General features: G+C 57.6%; 2 protein-coding genes across 7 annotated transcripts in view; one reads left to right on the top strand and one right to left on the bottom strand.

The window, feature by feature from the left end:
* STARD8 (StAR related lipid transfer domain containing 8) overlaps positions 1 to 7,410 on the top strand; it is a 31,089-nt gene extending 23,679 nt beyond the window's left edge. For 5 of the 6 annotated variants that reach the window (XM_042886378.1, XM_042886374.1, XM_042886375.1 and 2 more), the window contains exons 5-14: positions 445 to 1,814; positions 2,470 to 2,643; positions 2,742 to 2,901; positions 3,184 to 3,382; positions 3,493 to 3,703; positions 3,807 to 3,921; positions 4,181 to 4,396; positions 4,744 to 4,964; positions 5,100 to 5,276; positions 5,511 to 7,410. In XM_042886378.1, coding sequence (XP_042742312.1) covers positions 445 to 1,814; positions 2,470 to 2,643; positions 2,742 to 2,901; positions 3,184 to 3,382; positions 3,493 to 3,703; positions 3,807 to 3,921; positions 4,181 to 4,396; positions 4,744 to 4,964; positions 5,100 to 5,276; positions 5,511 to 5,628 — 2,961 coding nt within the window. In that variant the 3' untranslated portion in view covers positions 5,629 to 7,410. The remainder of the gene's footprint in view (positions 1 to 444; positions 1,815 to 2,469; positions 2,644 to 2,741; positions 2,902 to 3,183; positions 3,383 to 3,492; positions 3,704 to 3,806; positions 3,922 to 4,180; positions 4,397 to 4,743; positions 4,965 to 5,099; positions 5,277 to 5,510) is intronic. The other variant, XM_042886373.1, reaches the window with a different exon arrangement.
* Positions 7,149 to 18,996, bottom strand: LOC122188234 (relaxin receptor 1-like). The gene is made up of 18 exons (XM_042886365.1): positions 18,948 to 18,996; positions 16,574 to 16,717; positions 15,818 to 15,898; positions 15,624 to 15,729; positions 15,216 to 15,287; positions 14,895 to 14,966; positions 14,511 to 14,582; positions 13,617 to 13,688; positions 12,105 to 12,179; positions 11,937 to 12,008; positions 10,761 to 10,832; positions 10,592 to 10,663; positions 10,365 to 10,436; positions 10,209 to 10,280; positions 8,923 to 9,152; positions 8,417 to 8,827; positions 8,042 to 8,257; positions 7,149 to 7,800 (listed from the first exon to the last, which is right to left on the bottom strand). Exons 1-18 carry the CDS (start codon positions 18,994 to 18,996, stop codon positions 7,631 to 7,633), a joined length of 2,130 nt encoding a protein of 709 aa, XP_042742299.1. The 3' UTR covers positions 7,149 to 7,630.
* Between the last annotated feature and the right edge of the window lie 231 nt (positions 18,997 to 19,227).

Genomic DNA, 19,227 nt, shown 5'->3' with positions numbered 1-19,227 from the left:
GCAGCAGGAGGGGAAGGGGCTGTGCTGGAGCTGGTTGCGGTGCAGCTGTTGCAGCAGCAGCGGGGTGGCGGGGCTCAGTGTGGAAGAGGCACAGGGAAATGGACAGCTGCTGGGAGAGGCCGAGGGCTGCTGGGGTGGGCTGTGCCCACACAGCTTCCATGGGCAAGTGTTTTGCTGTTGTAGATGCAGTTACTGCCTGGGAGCTGTTCTGAGGTAGTGCAAGAATGTTTCTACTTCTTCACTGCCTAGCCCAGCACTTGAGCTCGGGCTCAACCGCTCCTTGTGCTCCCTGAGCCCTGCCGCAGAAGGGTTGGAGTGGCCTCCTTGTGTGCATAACGGGGAGAATGCTGTGTCCACAGTTCGGGAGCTCGTCCCTGCAGAGCAGGGTGAAGGACACTCTGAGTGTCCCTGGTCTGATGTTCCCCTCTGCTCTGCCTCCCACAGAATGAAGACTCTGAGGACGAGGACCTGTGCGCCATCAGTGACCGGTGGGCTTTCCAGCGGGACAGCAAGAGGTGGTCCCGGGTGGGCTCTGCTGATGTTCTCTCCCAGGCCTCTGAGGTCCCCACCTCCAGCGTGCGGCAGGCGTCCAGCCATGAGAGCGTCCTCACTGACCTCAGCACCAACCCGGAGGCTGTGTCCCTTCACAGCAGCACCAGCATGGGCAGCACACTCTGTGTCACAGCCACACCACCTGACCTGTCCCCCGGCCACGGTGCTGCTGTCTCCCAGCCCACCTGCAGCCCCAGCAGCTGCTCCTTGGCCAAGCAGCCCTTGAACCACGGCGAAGGTTCCAAGGAGAAACCAAAGAAGAGGAGATCTCGCAGCTTCCTGAAGAGGATTGAGTCGCTCCGAAGGAAGGACAAAGAGAAAGCTGGCCCAGATGAGAAGGATGTTCCATGCAGCGGTGTTGCGGCCAATCCTGGCTGGGACTGCACAAAGAATAATGGGGACCTCTCAGCCACCAAGGCCAACTCTCCTAAAAGAGGAGTATCTGCCTCTTTCCATGGCAAAAAACACTTCTTCTCAGTGTCATACAGGACTAACCGCTTGGTGGGCTCAGGCAGAGGCAAGGTGGGCTCTGACCCAAAACGGAGCGGGCTCCACCTGGAGGCCTGTCAGACAGCCACAGAGCCCAGTGGTGACTGGGCTGCAGGACAATGCCAGCACCGGCAGGCGTGCCGTGGGGACTGCCTGGTCTATGTTCCCAGGGACCACAAGCCGGGCACCTTCCCCAAATCCCTCTCCATTGAGAGCTTGTGCCCCCTCGGCAGCGGCTCCTTGAGCAGCTGGAAGCCGGGAGCCAAACCTGGGGGTCTGCTGGGGGGCTGTGGCAGCAGCAGCGGTGTGGAGGGCTCCTCCTCCCCGCAGGGCTTTGCCTGCCGCCGCCGCGGTTCCTGCAGCTCCCTGGGCAGCCGGGTGAGCGTGTACGACAACGTGCCCGAGTTTGGCAGCGCTGAGGATCTCTGCAAGGGAGATGAGGAGGTGACCTACGAGAACCTGGACGATATCCTGCAGCACATGTGGGGGCTGCAGCAGAAAGTGGAGCTCTGGTATAAAGCCGTCTCCCCCGAACTGGTGGGGGAAGAAGGGGGCGAGGAGGAGGAGGAGGAGGAGGAGGAAGAGGAGACAGACTCGGGAGGGGAGCCCACCTTCCCCTCCAACCTGCACCTTGAGGAGCGCTCCATGTCAGACGTCGGCACCTCTGCCAGTGACTTTGACAGCACGGGCAACTCCCTGAACGAGGCCGAAGAGCTGGAGATGCGGGAGCGCCGCGACTCGGGCGTGGGAGCGTCGCTCACCCGGCCGTGCAGGTAGCGGGGCTGCGGGCTGCGGGCGCGACTCGCGGCTGCCCCCTGGCGGCCGCACTGCGCTGCTGCTCCCCATGCGCGGCGCTGTCCGTAGCGGGCCGGCTGGCGGCGGCTGGTGGCGGCTCTCGCGGAGGGCAGCGCTCCCTCTCGCTGTGCTGGCGCTCCCTCGTGCTTTCTCTGAGAGATTCTCCCGGCACTGCTGAGTTCTGCGGATTTCCCAAGCCTGCGGGGTTGATGCTGGAGGGCAGTGTGCTCCTGAGCAGGGCAAAGAGGAATGTATGGAGGTGGCTTTTCTCGTGAGTTGGGGATGCCCTTTATGTCCTGCTGGGCTCGGGAATGCAGCTCAGGAGCAAGCAGGTGTTCCTGCTAGTGCATTTCCCAGCGCCCCTGCCCTCCTGCAGTTCTGCCAGTGTGCAGGTGGGAGGATGCTGATGTGGCAAGAGTGTCGGGATGGGAGTGGTCCTTTAAGCAGATAAAATACCTCGCTCTGTGTCTCTGTGCTCTGGCACTGTCCCTGCTTATTCTGTGAGGAGTAGGAAGCATCCCTTGTGGCACTTGGGCTGGTGCTGGGCTGGCTTGGTTCAGCCTGGCTGCTGCAGTGCTTATACCAAGCTCAGGTGCTGGAGGGAAGGCTCTGAACGCCTGCCTTTCCCCTCAGAAAGCTGCGCTGGCACAGCTTCCAGAACTCCCACCGGCCCAGCCTGAACTCTGCCTCGCTGGAGATCAATCGCCAGTCCTCTGCTCAGCTCAACCTGCTCCAGAAGTGCTCCTTGCTGCGGCTCACAGCTATCATGGAGAAGTACTCTGTGCCTCACAAACAAACCTGGACGTGGTGAGCTGCTGGGGAGGGAGCTGGGATGGAGCCCTGGGGATATTGCTGCCGAGGCAGCTATTGGGCTGCCCTGACCACCTCTCCATCCCACCCTGCAGGACTGTGCCCAAGTTCATGAAGCGGAGCAAAGTCCCTGACTACAGGGACAAGTCAGTCTTTGGGGTGCCACCCATCATCAATGTGCAGAGGACGGGGCAGCCGCTGCCGCAAAGCATCCAGCAGGCGATGCGTTACATCCGCAGCCAGTGCTTGGACCAGGTGATGCTGCAGCTGTGGGCGCTGGGGGGCTCTGAGCATGGGCAGCTGCTGTCTGCAGTGCTGTAGTTGGGGAAAAAAAAGTGAACGGCAAGCAGTTCATTTACTTCTTGCAGCACTTGGAAGTAGGGAAGGGGGAGAGCAAGGCTCTCTGTGGGATATTCATGTCTGTGGGGTCATCGCAGCCATCCCATACCTGTGCTGTGTGGTGGTGTGGGGTAGGGGGTGAGGAGCTGGGTAGGGACTCAGCTGGCATCCCAGCATGTTCCCGCTCCCTCCCGGCAGGTTGGCATTTTCCGTAAATCAGGAGTGAAGTCTAGGATCCAGGTGCTCCGTCACATGAATGAAACCAGCCCTGACAACGTTAACTACAAGGGGCAGTCAGCGTACGACGTGGCAGACCTGCTGAAGCAATATTTCCGTGACCTGCCGGAGCCCATCTTCACCAGCAAGCTCACCGACACCTTCCTGCAGATCTATCAGTGTAAGGCACGGGCTGTGCGGGGGGACAGGCAGCTCTCTGCTCCCGGGGAGGGGGAGGGTGGAGGTCCATTAAAGTTAGGACAGAGTGCTGACTGCAGGCGCTGCCCTCAGTTGTGCCAAAGGAGCAGCAGCTGCAGGCAGTGCAGGCTGCCATCATCCTGATGCCGGATGAGAACCGTGAGGTGCTGCAGACCCTGCTCTACTTCCTGAGTGACATTGCCTCTGCCGAGGAGAACCAGATGACTGCTGGAAACCTGGCTGTGTGCCTGGCCCCCTCACTCTTCCATCTCAACGTGTCCAAGAGGGAGAGCACCTCACCAAGGTAAGGGCTCTGCTCCTGCTGATCTGCTCTGCGTTACAGGGCTGGGGGTGGTGTGAGTTGGGGCTGGGCTTTGGTGCCTGCTCTCAGCTCGTGCCATCCACAGGGTGATGCACAGGAGAGGCACTATGGGGAAGCCTGACCAGAAGGACCTGAATGAGAACATGGCTGCAACACAGGGGCTCTCCCACATGATCACTGACTGCAAGAAGCTCTTCCAGGTGGGTGGCTGTGGTGCACTCAGTTTGGTGCTGCCCTCCTGGGTCTGTGGGGTCAGTGCAGGGTGAGGGGAGGGCACCCACAGGGTCAGCCTGGGGCATCACGGGGCCAGCAGAGCCCTGTTCACTGTGGAGCCGGTCACAGGAAGTGTGCCCAGGGAGGTCGCATCTGTCCTTCTCACCTCCTTCAATGAGGAGCTGTGGTTTTCTGGCTGCTCAGGATCACTCCCAGCCTGATGAGCTGTGCACTCTTGCTTTGCAGGTCTCCCATGACATCTTGCTCCAGCTGAGCAGCTCTTACATGTCAGCAGATGCTTACCCCCACCCCCTGTCTGAATTTATGAGTCAAGGGGAAGGCAAGGATTTGCACTCCTACTTTGAGCAGAGTGTCCGGAACCTGCTCAAAGAGTCATCAGAGAAATTCAAGGGATGGCTGAGCACCCCAGGACCCCTCAACACGGAGCTCTCCTGCAAAAAGGTGAATGTTACTGCAAATGGGATCTTTGGATTTACAAGGTGATTTGGGTGCAAAGTAACCACTGCGAGCTACAGGTCCTGTGGTCGCCTGATGAGCCCTTGGTGCCCATTCCCTTCTGCAGGGAGGGAGTCGGTGGTCCCTGCCCTGGCTGGAGGGGGGCAGCTCAGAGGTAGAGCGTGCTCTATATTCAGAGCCCATCACATCTCTATTTACCCTTCTCCACCACCCTACGCAACTCTTCTGTCCCATGGTGCTGTTCCACGGCAGTGGGACCCATCAGTGGAACTGCTTGGGGACTGGTGGATGGGCTCCCAGAACAGCCTGCCTGACCCTTCCTTTGGCCCCAGCAGGTTGGGGACGGGCACCCCCTGCGCTTGTGGAAGGTCTCCACGGAGGTCGAGGCCCCTCCCTGCACGGTGCTGCAGCGGGTGCTGCGGGAGCGTCACCTCTGGGACGAGGACCTGCTTCAGAGCAAGGTGGTGGAGGCTCTGGACAAGGACATGGAGGTGTATCACTATGTGACGGACAGCATGGCGCCTCACCCACGCAGGGACTGCGTGGTGCTCAGGTGAGGGCAGGTGGGACCGGAGCTGGAGGGTGTTGCTGGTTGGTGTGGCTGGCTGCGTGGGCTCTCCCAGCCCCGTGTGGTGCCTTCCCTGCGTGGAGTGGTGCAGCCCAGGGCTGAGTGCTGCTCTGTGTGCAGGTGCTGGCGCACAGACCTGCCACGAGGAGCCTGCCTGCTCATCTCCATCTCGGTGGAGCACGACAAGCTGCAGGTGGAGGGAGGTGTTAAAGCCGTGGTGCTGACCTCGCAGTATCTCATCGAGCCCAGCGCCATGGGACGCTCCAAAGTGACGCACATCTGCAGGGCTGACCTCAGGTACGAGAAACCCTTGGGATCACTGCTGTTCTGCATCCGTGCACGTTGGTGGGGGTGTGGGAGCTGTTCCTGCGTTTTGCTGTGTGCCCATAGTGATGAGGGGGGAGGACATGCTCCTTTTGCTGCCATATTGTCCTTGTTCACCATAGGCCATCACAGCTAGCAAGAAACAAGGTGCTGCTTGTGGCCTGCCCTGCCCGTTTACCCATTGTCCTGCCTTGCTCCCTTTCCCAGGGGCCGATCGCCGGAGTGGTACAACAAAGTCTTTGGGCACCTCTGTGCCATGGAGCTGGTGAGGATCCGAGATTCTTTCCCAGCACTGAGTCCAAATGGCCCTGAGACCAAGATCTGAGGAGCTGGGAAGGTGCTGCATCCTGTCAGACCACGGACTTGCAGCCAATGGGGCTGGGACACTCGGAGGGGAGTGAGAAGCTGACATGCCACTAAGATGGGCACATATTTATATGCTTCCTTTTAACCTGGGCCTGGCCCCCCAACAGAGAGCCACAGGCTGCCCTATGTGTGCGTGGCCCTTCTCTGCTCCCCCTGCAGGGCCGTTTGCCACCATCCCTTGGAGGGACAGGGGCAGCTGGACCCCCCACACCTGCTGCTGCTCATTTGTCCTGTCCCATGCATGCTACAGGGCTGGCTGCCGGCAGCGATGGAGCTGTGTCCCAAGGGGCTGTGTAGGAGAGATGGATAAGAGCATCTTGCTTGCCCCTGGAGAAGAGAGGGGGCTTTGGGGTGATGCCCAATGGCCCAGAATGAGCTGGACCAGGAGCTGCTCCGGGTGAGGGTGTGTGGAGCAAAGCAGGAGGCAGCAGAGGGGTGGGAGCTGAGGGGGCAGGTGGAGCCAAGGCCAGAGATCACAGTGCTGTGTGAGGAGGTGAGGACTGGGTGGTGAGAGGACAAGCGTGCATGTGCAGTGTCACCCAGTGTGGGGACAGGCAGGGAGCTGGGCTGGGAACCTGTTTGCTGAAGGATGCTCTTATTGGAGGAGAGGACTACATAGATATCTATAGATCCATTTACTGACAACCATTGTCAAGTGGCAGAAGGAATCTACTGCTATTACCTTTGGTGCTAAATTTCATAGGAGACGAAGGATAAAGCTGTCTGATCCACTGCCTTGGACTTCTTCAACTGAAAGACGCCCCTGTGCACTGCATTGCAGTGGGGGCTGGATGGACGTGCTTCCAAGCCAGGTGCCATCCTTCCACACCAGTGTCAGGCAGTTGGACAGGGGGTGGACAAGGCTAGAAACCCAGAGCAGCTGGAGGGAAGCTAATGAAGGAGCAGCGATACAAGGGGGCTGAGGCAGTGGAGCAAGATGTGTGGAAGCAGGATGTGCCCAGCACTGCAGCTCCCAGCTTACAGCTGGAGGGTCTCAGTGCACCCCTACCAGAGAGGGGTGAGAGGAGCTGATCATGCAGCATCTGCTTCCACTAAAGCAAGCAAATGGTGATAACCCAACTGCTAGAGCCAGGCTTCGTACGCCTCCTGTGCACTGCAGTAAACAGGCACGGTGGATTCACGTCTCTCTGGGCAACTGCAGGCAGCAGAGCTTGTGCCCCACAGGAGCGCAGAGCTGCCCCAGCACCCCCTGCAAGGAGCTTGGCTTCCCCTTCCCAGCCCTTCCTTCTTCCTGCAATGCCCAGAACTGACCTGGTTTCTCCTTTAGGCAGGGACCCAAGTTACTTGACGTCGTTCCAACTGGAAGGCAACACGACCCACAGGTGGGAGCAATTCCCAGTGCCAGTTTTGCCATAACAAATCATGTCTGTCTCTCTTTTGGTTAAAAAGAAAATAAAAATGACCCAGTCTGCATTCTGTTTATATATATATATATATATAAAATACATAACTTCTTGAGGGAGTGATTTTTCTCCTGATTTTTTTAAAAAATGTTTCTTTTTTTCCTATATAAATACTTGTACAGTTGGAATATTAATATATAACTGCGGACGGTAGAGCTCAGCACCAGGTGATGCTCACTTAAAAGATGTGTATTTTGTATTTAAGGGGCTATTTCTCGTTTTGTATCATACGCAATGCAACAGATTGTTTGACTTGGATTGGGGCTGCTCTTCCTATCCGTGTAATTAATAAAGTACTAACAATAGCTGCTGGCTGATGCAGGAACCCTGGTGGTGAGTGGGTGCTGTGAGCTGATGCCCCATTGCAGAGCTGAGCAGCGCGGTAATGCAGTGCTGTGATGCAGTGCTGTGGAGACATCGGGGTCGCATCTCTGGGTCACAGAATGCAGCCAAACCTGAGAGCAGCTGTGAAGATGCCCGCAGGGCTGAGTCGTGCAGCGAATGCTCGGTGTGCTGGTGGTGCCAGGCGTTGCCTGCCTATAGCACCACCAGCATGAAGCTCTGCCGGGAGCTCAGCTCTGGGCGCCGGGCGTGCAGACAGCCCTTCACCTTCTCCTGGAAGGGAGCTGTAGTGATGGTGTAGAGGATGGGGTTGAGTGCGCTGTTGATGGGCAGGATGAAGATGACCACCCAGGATGTGACGGTGCCTGCTCCAACCAGGAAATGCCATCAGGCAGCCAGCCTCCCCCAGGGGGGAGCACCCCACACACGGTGGAGGTTCATGACTGCTGCCCTCTGCCAGGGCTCAGCCAGGGATGAGTGGTGCTCCCCCCCTCTTCCCCTCACAGCCCACATGTGGGTGGGGGGGCACCCAGACTTGACAGCACCCACCCCAAGAGGCCCATAGCCGGGAATGGGGGTGGGTAGCAGCAGACTCCGAGACCTCACCTGGAATTTCCACCTGCAGCAGGGAGAGCAGCTTGAGCAGAAAGATGGGGATCCAGCAGAGAGCATCAGTGAAGACGATGAAGAAGAAGCGCTTGGCGATGGCCACTTCCCGGGGGCAGACACTGCTCTCCGCTGTTCTGCAGGTGGTGATGCGGATCGAGTAGAACATGCCAGTGTAGGCAAAGACAATGGTGATGAAAGCTGCGAGGTTCAAGCCTGGAGACAGGGAGAAACTTTGCTCTGAGCGTGTCTGATAGACTAGGAGCAGAGCAGCCCACTTCCAGCAGTGGGAAGAGAGGAGACACCACTGTAGCTTCAGCTTGCCCTGACCCCGCACCCCGCTCTCCCCATCCCCATCCCTACCCAGGGCCTCACCCAGGTAGATGGTGGTGGAGAAGCCCCTGGCACTGGGCCGCTCACCCAGCTCAGACTGCAGCGGGAAGCACACCCCGTTCCTCCCATAGTAGTTGCCAAAGGACTCCTTGCAGCACAGCGGCACGACGCTGAGCGAGAGGCCCAGCAACCAGATGGCAGCCAGCACTGAGGCTGTCTGCTTCCTGCTGGCTCTGCGGTAGCTGAAGGGGAACACGATGGAGAAGTATTTCTCCAGGGTCATGTAGGTGAGCAGCAGCACGGACACCTCAGAGGACAGCATGGCCAGGCTGCCCACCAGCTGGCACGGCACGCTGGCCATCCAGCCCTGCGCGTGCCGGTTGTATTCTCCCGCATACTTCAGGTCAAAGGCACCAATGACAAAAAGATAGATGCCCATCAGGCCATCCGCACCTGGAGGGAGACAAAGCACCATGAGGAGGAGGCACCGCGCTCAGCAGCACCCATGGCATCAGTGCCCCCGCAGCCCCTGGCCGCCCCCGGCTCACAGCACAGGGATTTGATGGCCATGGTGTGCGCGCTGCTCTCTGTGACCACGCAGGACCGCATGCAGATGACGCAGAGGTTGCCCAGGCAGGTGACGCAGGCGATGACCCAGACGAAGACGCGCAGGATGATGTTGGCCAGCAGGTGCTCAAAGGAGGAGATGCCGTCGGTGTTGGGTTTGCAGCTGCGCACGTGGGGCGCAGAGCTGCAGTACTGGAACTTCTTGAAGTAGCTGCAAGGAGGGTGATCCTGGCTGCTGCCTCGGCCATTGCACAGCCATCCTTCTCCCAGCCCTGCCTGCCCTGCTGGGATACTACTCCCCATCTAGATGAAGAGCCAGTCGGACCCTCACACTGCAGCCAACTGCCTTAGAGCCTCCGCTGGAAGACAGGAGTACCTGGTAACCCTCTTCTAGAGAGGGATTTGCAGAGCACGAGAGGGCTTGTGGTTTGCACAGCCACCGCAATTTGCTTTGGACACAAAAGCAGCCTGAATCCTTTACAAAACAGCCCGGAGGCACCCCTGTGCTTTCCTGGATCAAGTGCCACACACTTAAACCTGTGCCTGTTCTGCACTGCTGGCTAATAAATACAGAGTGCTTTCCTTCAGCCTGTGATTCTCACAAACATTTAAAAAATTAATCCCTTTTTTGAGTCTCTCAGCTTCCATTAGCAGGGATTCAAATTTTTTCCCCTGCATGTTATTTCAGATTAATCTTTTCAAGCCTTAGAAAAGCAATTCCATGTAAGCTTAGCAAAACTCCACATTAGAAAATTACTACAAAACTGACATGCAAGGCTCATTTCTGCTTAATTATAGATAAAAGGAGAGAAAAGATTGCTTATTAGTAAGTCAGGTAGAAAATGTACCACATTTGCAGTCCAAACAGACCAATTACAGAAAGGAAGATGTACAGTTGACTTTCATTACAGGTACTCTAAAACGTGCATCTGCAGAAAATTAATGATTTTTTTTTTTTTCCTCCTGGCAAAGCACTCACAGCTGGCTCCTCGGCTGCACTGCCACCATGCCCACCCTGTCTGCACATCTCTGCAGCTCTCAGGCCATTAGCTCATGCACAAGCAAAGGAGCTCGAATGAGGTTGCTTAACCCTGGCTTCCTGTACCCACCTCAGTCAGCAGGGCCCACCCTTCCCACCCCACCTGTGCCCAGGGCTGCACGGCACCCTTGCACAGCATGCACTCTGGGGCACACAGCTCTGCGTGCCATCCCCTCTGCTCCAGGAGGAGGTTTCTTGGCTTGGGGCGCCCCTTCCCTCTGCACTCACATGTGGGAGAGGTTGGACAGCCCACGGAAGGTCACATTGTGGATGTTGGGGATCTCCAGCCCCTCCAGGCTCCTGCAGGATGAAGGCAGGGCTGGGTGCTGCTGCTGGGTGTGGGCCCACTGCGGCACTGCAGGGCTGGGGTGCTGCGGGACTCACAGGGACAGCAGCTGGGGCAGGCTCTCAAACTGGCTGGGGCAAATCTCTTTCAGAGGATTGTAGGAGATGTTCCTAGAAGGAAACAAGGTGCCGCTGTTCCTCCCCCTGGATGCATTTGCAGGAGCTGGAAACAAGGGCAGGGAGCCGTGTTCCCGGCTCTTCCTCAGAGCTCCCCACCCCAGGGCAGCACACAGCCCTGATGCAGGCAAGCAGAGTGCCATACTCACAGCTGCTGCAGGGCAGCCAGGCTGTGGAACAGAGATGGTGGGAGCTCATCCAACCCATTGCAGGACAGGTCACTACGTGGAGCAGAGCAGTGCTTAGGGAGGCAGGGGGGAACCCACATGAGTGAGGGCCGCAGCCCAGGGCTCAGGGGCACAGCAGCCATGCACTCACAGCTCCACCAGCCTGCTCAGCCCAGAGAACGCCCCACTCTGGATCCACCGGAGTCTGTTTCTACGCAGGATCCTGGGCCAGGAGGAAGGGAAAGCACAGATGCAGCATTGTCCACATGCATTCCGTGAGCATACCCCAGCACAGGGCTGGCTGTGAGCACTCGAGATGCTGCAGGGGCACCCGAGGGTCATCAAGTTCCGATGCCCAGGCCACAGGCAAGGCCACCAACCTCCTGATCTGGTACTAGACCAGGCTGCCCAGGGCTCTGTCCTACCTGTTCTGAACACCTCCAGGAATGGGGCATCTGTAGCCTCTCTGGGCAGCCTGTTCTAGCACCTCACCACACTGTCTGTGAAGAACTTTCTCCTCACATCTACTCTAAACCTTCCCTCCTCAAGTTTAAAATCATTTCCCTTTGTCCCATTGCTATCACCTCCATCATGGATGTGGGAGAGGAGGTCAGGGAGAACCCAGGCCTGTCCCCAAGGACTGAACAAAACGCACAGGGGACTTTCATCACACCTGCATCTCCTTCTGACCATGAGACAGCGGCTCTTCCCCTCTTCTGAGAATGGTGACAGCAGGACCAGAAAGTGGGCAGCATGAGGGAGCCCAAAGGGAGCAGAGAGCACTGTTCAAAGCTCTGCCCAGGAGGAGGGGGTGGGCTGGGGCAAAGGTGAATTCTTTGCTTTCATTGGCTCCAGGGTGGCACCTGCATGGGAGCCTGGAGCACTGCTCAGCCCTGGGCAGGAGGGGACTAAACAGAGCTTGTCACTCCCTGACATACGGAGCCAGCATATGAGCTTTATGTGCTCCTTGGGGATATTTTTAGGGGCTCTGGATGCCAGCAGGAGGCTCAGAGCTGGCTGCAGGCCCTGCTGCTTGTGCACCACAAGCAACTTTTTCCATGCAGTGCCCTGCCTCTGACCCCGTGGATCACAGCAGCCCCTGCCTGCAGCTCCCTGCCCCGCTGGGTATCCAGCCATACAAAAGGCTCTGGAGAGCAATGCTGGCCAAGTCTGCAAAGCTGACTGCAGTACCAGTGCTGCTTACAAAAACAGAGTGGAACCATTCACCTGGGACACAGCCCGGAGCAGAGCAGGGTCCCCGCTGAGCACTGCTCATCACCCACCTCCATGCACCAACAGTGGGAAGGGGGACCCCTAAAGTACTCACAGCACAGTGAGCTCACGGCACTTCTGGAATACGGCCCCACGCACCGCCTGGATCCTGTTCCCTTCCAGCTCCCTGCAGGGAATGCAATCACACTGCTGCTTCCCCAGCCCCATCCCAGTGCCCCCAGGAGCAGAACCCAGATCCCAGCTGCCCCAGTCAGGTACTCACAGCCAGCTCAGCTTTGGTGTCTCCACGCAGAGGGAACCATCGGGTATCTTGGCCAGGGAGTTGTTCAGCATGTACCTGAGGGGGAGGCAGCAGGGAAAAATAGGGTTGCAGTGCAGCCCACGCACACAGGATGCAGCCTGCTGCTAACACTGGGCCACATGGCACACCATGAAGGCTTTCTGCTGGTGCCTGGCTCGACCACAGCGCTCCTCACAGTGGTACCCAGATGAGCTCAGGGCTGGCAGCACCTCCCTGACTGATGGATCCTTGCACCCCTGTTCCCGTGTCAAAGCACGAAGCAGTTCATGCAGGCAAACACCTGGTGCATGCAGCTTAACTGCAGTGCAGAGTTCTGTTCACCTTCCCTGGGATGTAATGGGTAGGGGTCACAGCCAGCGAGTGAATGGGTGCAGCCCAGGGAGAAAGGTGCATGGAGCCAGCAGTGAGCAACCCGAGGGTGAAGGCAGTAAATGCAGATTTATAGCCCAGAATCCCTCTGACATTTTTTCAACCCCTTTGCACATGCCTGCGTGCAGTGTTTCTTAGTGCACTTCTTGTGACCGCAGTTTATTAGTTTGTTTGATTTGTTAAAAAAAGGCAGAATGATAAACATGCTGCGTCACTGAGCTGCTCCACTGCCCGCAACGTGGGAACACACAGCTTTGGGAACAGAGCTGGGACACGGGGTGCCAACCAGGCATCACAGAGCTCTGGGGGCACAGCACCTCCTGCCCAGAGCCCTTCCCCAGCCCCACAGCCCCAACCATCCCCACCTCTGCGGTGCTCGCTGTCCCAGTCACCCAGCACCAGACCCCCAGAACTCCTGGTAGCTCCCAGCCCTGGCCACAGCCCCCTCAGCACCACGCACCCACACCCCATTTTGGGCCTTTTACAACTAATTCCAGCCCAGACATCTCCAGTAGAGATGTGCAAACCCACAGCAGCAGCAATAGCTGAGGCTCTTCCCTTGCAGCTATGTGCTCAGGGATTACAGCTTAAAGCAGCCAGATATACGTGAGCATACATATGTGCATGTGTGCTCACACACACATTGCTGTGATTCTGTGATTTTTTTTTCCATTCAGACAGCCAGAACTTCTCCCCTAACACTGACTCCAGGCTGCTGCCAGAGTTTCTGATCTGCACAGCGGTCTGTGGAGGTGGAGGAGGCATTGCAATCATGTTTAAGTGACTGCAAGATTACTTTTATGGCAGTCGCAACGAGAGTTATCCTTTTCTTCCACTTGGAAATGGGCCTCATAAGCAATGCTTGGCTTGAGCCTGCCTTCTGTACAAACATGCAGCACAAGAGACAATGGCTGGCCAAGGCTGGGGTCCCACCTCCAGCACCACCCTGCCCCCGACAGCTGCTGGCAGTGCAGTGGGAGGGCATCCCTGGGGAAAGAGTGGGGGCACAGCATCCTTGGCCGAGCCCAGAAAGCCCAGAGCTGGGGCATGGCCAAGCAGTGCAGGAGGCACCGAGGTGACCCACAGTGGCTCCCCAGGACTCACAGGAAGTACAGCGACCTCAGCCCTGAGAATGTAGCAGGGGTGATCCGGGCAATCCTGTTGTTGTCCAGTATCCTGGGGGTGAGAGGAAGGAGAGGTGAAAGCAGGGAAGGGACTCTGGCAGCACACAGAGCACTGGGAGCCTGTCCCACGGCCCCATCCCCGGGCTGGGGGCTGCCCCATCCCATCCCCTCCCCTCAGCTCCTGGCCAAGCTGAAGCGTTAGATCCAGCTGCAGAGCCTGGATTCCCTCACAGTCAGGCTCTGCTGGATTTTTCGTCTCTTCTGCTGTGAAACAATGATAAATTAAACACCATTCAGGGAATTCGGGGCTGTGCCTGACTTCTCTGAAGTCCTCTGGTTTGTGTGCTCCACAGACCACCCTGCATGAGCTGTTCGTTGTTGTTTCCCCTCTTTGATTTAAGGGACAGCTGAGCCGGTCCTGTGGCACATCGGGAAGGAAGCTGGGAGCAGCCCTGCATGCGGGGAGGGGGGGGGAAGGGGACACCGTGCAGAGCAGCCTCTGCACCCCAGCTCTGACCAAATGCAGCCTTAGAGAGCAAACAGGACCGAATGGTACAGGCTGTCCTTTTTGTTTAAGCACTTTTGGAGGGGGGGTTGGACCTGCAAACTGACTTCACGTTGGGAAGGTCTCACACAGAGCTGCGGTCCTGAGAGTGCCCTGCACCGTGCCCAGCACTGTGCACACCCACTGCCCTCTGCAGCCCAGCAGGAGCAGCTTCTTCCCTGCAGGAGAGAAGCGCTTGGCTCCCACCACAGAGCCACGAGCCCAGCATCTCTGCTCCACCCCATATCCCCCCCAGGGCTTTGGGCTGCCACCCCCAAGGAAATACGGTCACGATGCACACGAGGAAGCCGGGAGCAGCAGGGAACTCACAGCCACTCAAGACGGTTCAGGTCCTCAAACGTGCGGGGCAGCAGCTGGGAGATCCTGTTGTGACTGAGGAACCTGCGGACAGAGCAGGAGAGGCATTTTCCTCCTGCCTTGATGGGGCTGCTCACAGCCCCCACTGCCAATGCCTGGGACACTCCCTGGTCAGTGCCAGCGCAGGGCCGGCTCAGAGAAAATTGGGCTGAGGAGAGCACAGCTGGAGCTGGGGGAGCTGGAGGTGCCCCTGCTCTGCCCTTCTCTCTCCCCCCACTCCACTCCAGCCAACAGCAGCTCGGTGCAATTCTCACAGGAGCAGCTGTGCTGTGCGTGAGGAGCTGCATCCCATGGCCCCTCTCCCCCAGGCCTCATCACGCAGCCTTTCTTACTTACAACATCCTAAGCTGAGAAAGTCCAGCAAATGCCTTGGGTGAGATGACACGGATCTTGTTGTTCTGCAAGAATCTATTAAAAAAAAAAAACAACAAAAAACCACAAAAGCACAACAACAACAAAACAGAAAGCAGATTGAGAGAGAGTTGCTTTCTAAGGGATTCTGAGGGCTTGCAGGTCCCCAGGAAATAAGGACGTGCCCCATGTCTGCTGGGGACCTGCAGCCCTGGAACAGGAGGAGCAAATGATAGAGATGAGGAGCAGAGCAGAGCCACTCCATTCCCCTGTGCAACCCCATGGGACAGAACAGGCAGTACTCACAGCTTCCTCAGGCTCCAGCACCCAGCGAACTGGTTGTCCAGCAGAGTGTGGATTTTATTTCTCTTTAGGTCCCTATCAGCAAAGTGAGAGGAGAAGAAAAAACAAACAAAAAAACACAAAAAAGAGACCTAATAAAAAAAATAATTTAAAAATCAAATTCAGAGCCAGAGAGAAAAAACAGGAGGACAAGAAAGCCCTGACTCTCCCTTTCCCTGAAATAGGAATGTGTTGCAAGGCAGCTGCTGTTAATTAACACAATCCTGCTAATTGCTCTCCAGGTGAGAATTTTCATGCTTTCCCCCCCTTCCCTGCTCTCATGTCATGTATGTGAGAGGCACTGGGGGATCAGTGGTGCTGGCAGCCCCCGGCCTGGCAGTGCTGGGATGGGGGGAGCCCTGTGGTACTCACAGCTGTGTCACATTGGGGGACAGCCTGGGCACAGCGCTGAGGTTCTGTGCAGTGCAGTCCACGGCCCTTCCCCAGCATCGGCACTGCTCCGGGAACATCTCCAGCACTGCGGGACCAGAGGGGATGTGCTGAGGGGGCAATGGGGGCCCATGTGGTGGGGAGGGGATGGGAAGGCAGTCCTGAAGGTGGCTTACAGCACGTGTCCGCCTCGTCCTCTGTCCAGATGTTCCCAGCCAGCATGTCGCCCAGCACCCCCAGCCAGCCCGTGGTGTCCACTGTGGGCAGGAGTGCTGTCAGGCACGGCTGCATCCCACAGTGCCCAGCAACTCTGCATGGTGGGTGCAGAACCCCACAGCCCCAGGCAGGGTGTGGGGAAGGAAGAAGGCAACAGGCTGGCTCCAGCCCCATGGCTGTGTGAAGCAGAGCTAGCTCCATCTGGCCATGTTATGTGCATCCAAATGCAACCCCAATGAACGTTTCCTTCCACTCTTTCTCTCATCCCACCAAGCCTGTCCTGTGCCAGGCGCTGCACCCACAGCTCCCAGCAGCGTGTTTGCCCAATCTCTGGCTCTTTTACATTCTGCTTTCCAGCAACCCTGAGCGAAGAGCCCCCCAGTGGCACAGCATATTGTGCAAAGAAGGGAATTCACTTTGTTTCCTTACATCTGCTGCAGCCGTGTGCCCCAACAGCTGGCACAGAACCTCCCATTCCTCTGTCTCTGCAGACAGTCCACACAACCCTGAGGACTGCAGCAGGAGAGTCCCAAACAGGGGAGCTGCTAAGTGGGCATGCATTACAGCACCAGAACCAGGGCGCCATGGTCCATGATTCCTGCCATTGCTATCGCTCACAGGGAAGGCTGCAGCTCTGCCCTAAATGCTCTCATCATCCCAGTTCTTGGCATTTCCAGCCCAGGGACACCCCACCTTCCTAGGGTCTTGCTAATTACCACAGTTCTCCTCATCAGCGCCGTTGTTGCAGTCGTCCACCCCGTTGCAGTGCAGGGCCTGGGGCAGGCAGACCGAGAGATTACCACAGGGAAACTGCCCCAGGGGACACACGTACCCATCACTGGAGGGAGTGGGAAGAGGCTCTGCAGAGGGAAGAGGGGATGCTCAGTACTCTGGGGGCTGAATCCTGCTGTGTTCCCACCTGTTCATGTGCCATCTGCCAACCCTCAGCAAAGGGCTCTGCTCCCTGTGGGTCTCCCTGATGCCCAGAGCAGACACTCTCCCACAGGCAGACATTCCTCCATGGACAGACATTCTCCCTGTGCCTTACCCCAGCCCACACACCCAGCCCTCTGTCTCACCACAGCGCATGGCTGCTTCAGGCTCCCTTTCTGCAGAGCCCCTTGTGTCAGAGCCATTGAGGTACTCAGCTCCGGGGCTCTGTTCATTAGCATCCTGCAATTATCCCTGGCAGAGGCATGCCTCAGATCCAGCTAAACGTTTCCACACCTGCTTTGATCAGGAACCGGGAAGTGGCAGCAGGCAGGAATCAGGAGGGAGCAGGGCTGCTTTCAGGGCCCAGCCTGTCGCTCAACATTTCCTTCAGCTGTCAGCCTATTAATGGCTAATGGGGCATGCTATAATTAAAAGCAGTTTGTCTCACTTGTGCACACACGCTCGTCAGCAAGCACTCTGCCTTCACCACCAGCCCTAAGCAAGAGAGGGGGAGAGCAGCATCCCACGGCTGGTTGCAGCCTCACTGTCCCATGCTGGTCATGGTGAGGTGCAGGAGCTGCTCCTGTGCTGACCTGTCTCAAAACAGGACCCAGGGAGCCCCACACTGCAGAGACATGGCAGAAGGACCTCACGGTCCCCACAGCAGAGAGTGTTTGCATATGGAGCTATGTAAATACCGCGAGAGAAGAGTTTATCCACATATATATTGACACACATAAACAGAGGCAGATGCTGCTTTTGAAGGAAGCGGAGGTCGCAGTGGAACTGATGCTCCCTGGCCCCGGGATCTGCTCTGCACTAACCAACCTGGGGCTGGAGGAACCGGTTACAGTATGAGGGAGAAATCAGGCAAATGGGGAGAGATGGGCAAAAAGTGAAACAAGTGGACAAAGAAAAGCGGGCACTGCTCGTGTACCCCCTGCCTGGCTCTGGGAAAAGGCAGCCTTGAGAGGAAGCAGCCAAATTTAGCCGGGGCCAATCTTGGCATTTGCTGCATCCCTGCAGGGCCACACAGGCCTGTAAACGCAGCCCACGCAGCCCCATAAAACGGCTGCGATCAAAATAGAGCACAAAGCCAAAGAGTGCTGCTGGGGGGGGCAGCCCAGCTGAGGCCAATTTCTCAGCCCCAGTCCATACACACCACGTTCTTCCTCATCATGCAGCGTCATCCCAGGGTCTTATGCAGCTCTGTGGGACTGCATGTGAGTGCCAGAGGGACGGGTTGAGAGCTTTCTGCTGGGAGCCCACTCATTTCAAAACCAAACCAAAGCCCTGCTCTGCCTTCCCTGAACTCAGAGCAGTTTCCCAAGTCACTTCAGTACATTCATTTCCAGAAGGTAAAAACTCTAGGAGCTAACCCACGCAGCAAAGCAGCTTGACTTACATCTACATCACCTCTATCCTCAAGGAAAGCCCAGGGCTGCTGCCAGCACATCACTGCTGGTGCTGCCCAGGATGCGGCCATCCCATGCTGAGCATCCCAGCATCCCACCGGCGCTGAGACCCAGCGCTGCTGCTGGCTGAGCTGTGCCCCCAGCGCGGCTGTCAGGGCTGCCCCGATAATTAACTGCACATCAGACAGAGGCCGACCCTCCCCTCCCACGGGCCGTTGGGGAAGGAATGGTTTGCGTTGCCATCGACAAAAGCAAAGCACAACAAATCAGCCTTGACAGAAATACCACAGAATGCCTGGATGCTTGGCGTACCCCTTCCTAGCTCCCCACAAAAGCACCTGGTTTTCGTATGGTTTTGTCCACTGCTCCGTCCCCTGTCCGACCGCAGCATTAGCACTGCCCTGCACCTCCCCTGCTCTGCTCCATGCTCGCTTTCTCCCAACTAAGAGGCAGAGGCACAACCTGCGGTAGTTTCTGGGGTTACGTGTCCATGGGGTTGCGGTACGTGGGAGTCTGGGCAGGAGCACAGCGAAGAGAGCAGCATCAGCGGCAGCACAGAAAACGCTCCTTGAGCCCAGCATTCTTCTTCCGTGCAGCACGGCGCTTTGCAGGCATCGCCGTGTTTGTGCTGGGCTCTGCACCCGAACACTGGGACACAGCTGCCCATGAAAACCCCCTCTCCTGCCCCCCAGCAGACGGTCCACGGCCCTCCCCACTTCCAGCAGTGGCCTCACCCACGTACCTGTGGCAGCGCAGAGCAGCGAGGGCAGCACCAGCAGGAGCAGCTCCATCATGGAGCTCCTGGCACCAAGAGAGTGCTGCTGTGGGAGGCAGAGGAGGCAAATGGAGCGTGGGGATGTGACCAGTCCTCTCCTTCCAGTAGCTTCCACCAACGCACACCAGCACTGGGGTGCTGCAAGTTGTCAGTGCTCTCCGAAAGCCATGTGCTGCGCTGTGCAATGCCCGGCTGGGGAGGCTGGGAGCTGAGGAGGAGGAGGAGGGCGAGGAGGAGGAGAAGGAGA

This window comes from Lagopus leucura, unplaced genomic scaffold, assembly GCF_019238085.1.
Source record: "Lagopus leucura isolate 7727_CA_CO unplaced genomic scaffold, USGS_WTPT01 Super-Scaffold_100057, whole genome shotgun sequence".
Classification (NCBI taxonomy): Eukaryota; Metazoa; Chordata; class Aves; order Galliformes; family Phasianidae; genus Lagopus; species Lagopus leucura.
Note: the sequence above shows the minus strand (reverse complement) of the source record. Positions and strands in the feature narration are given on the sequence as shown.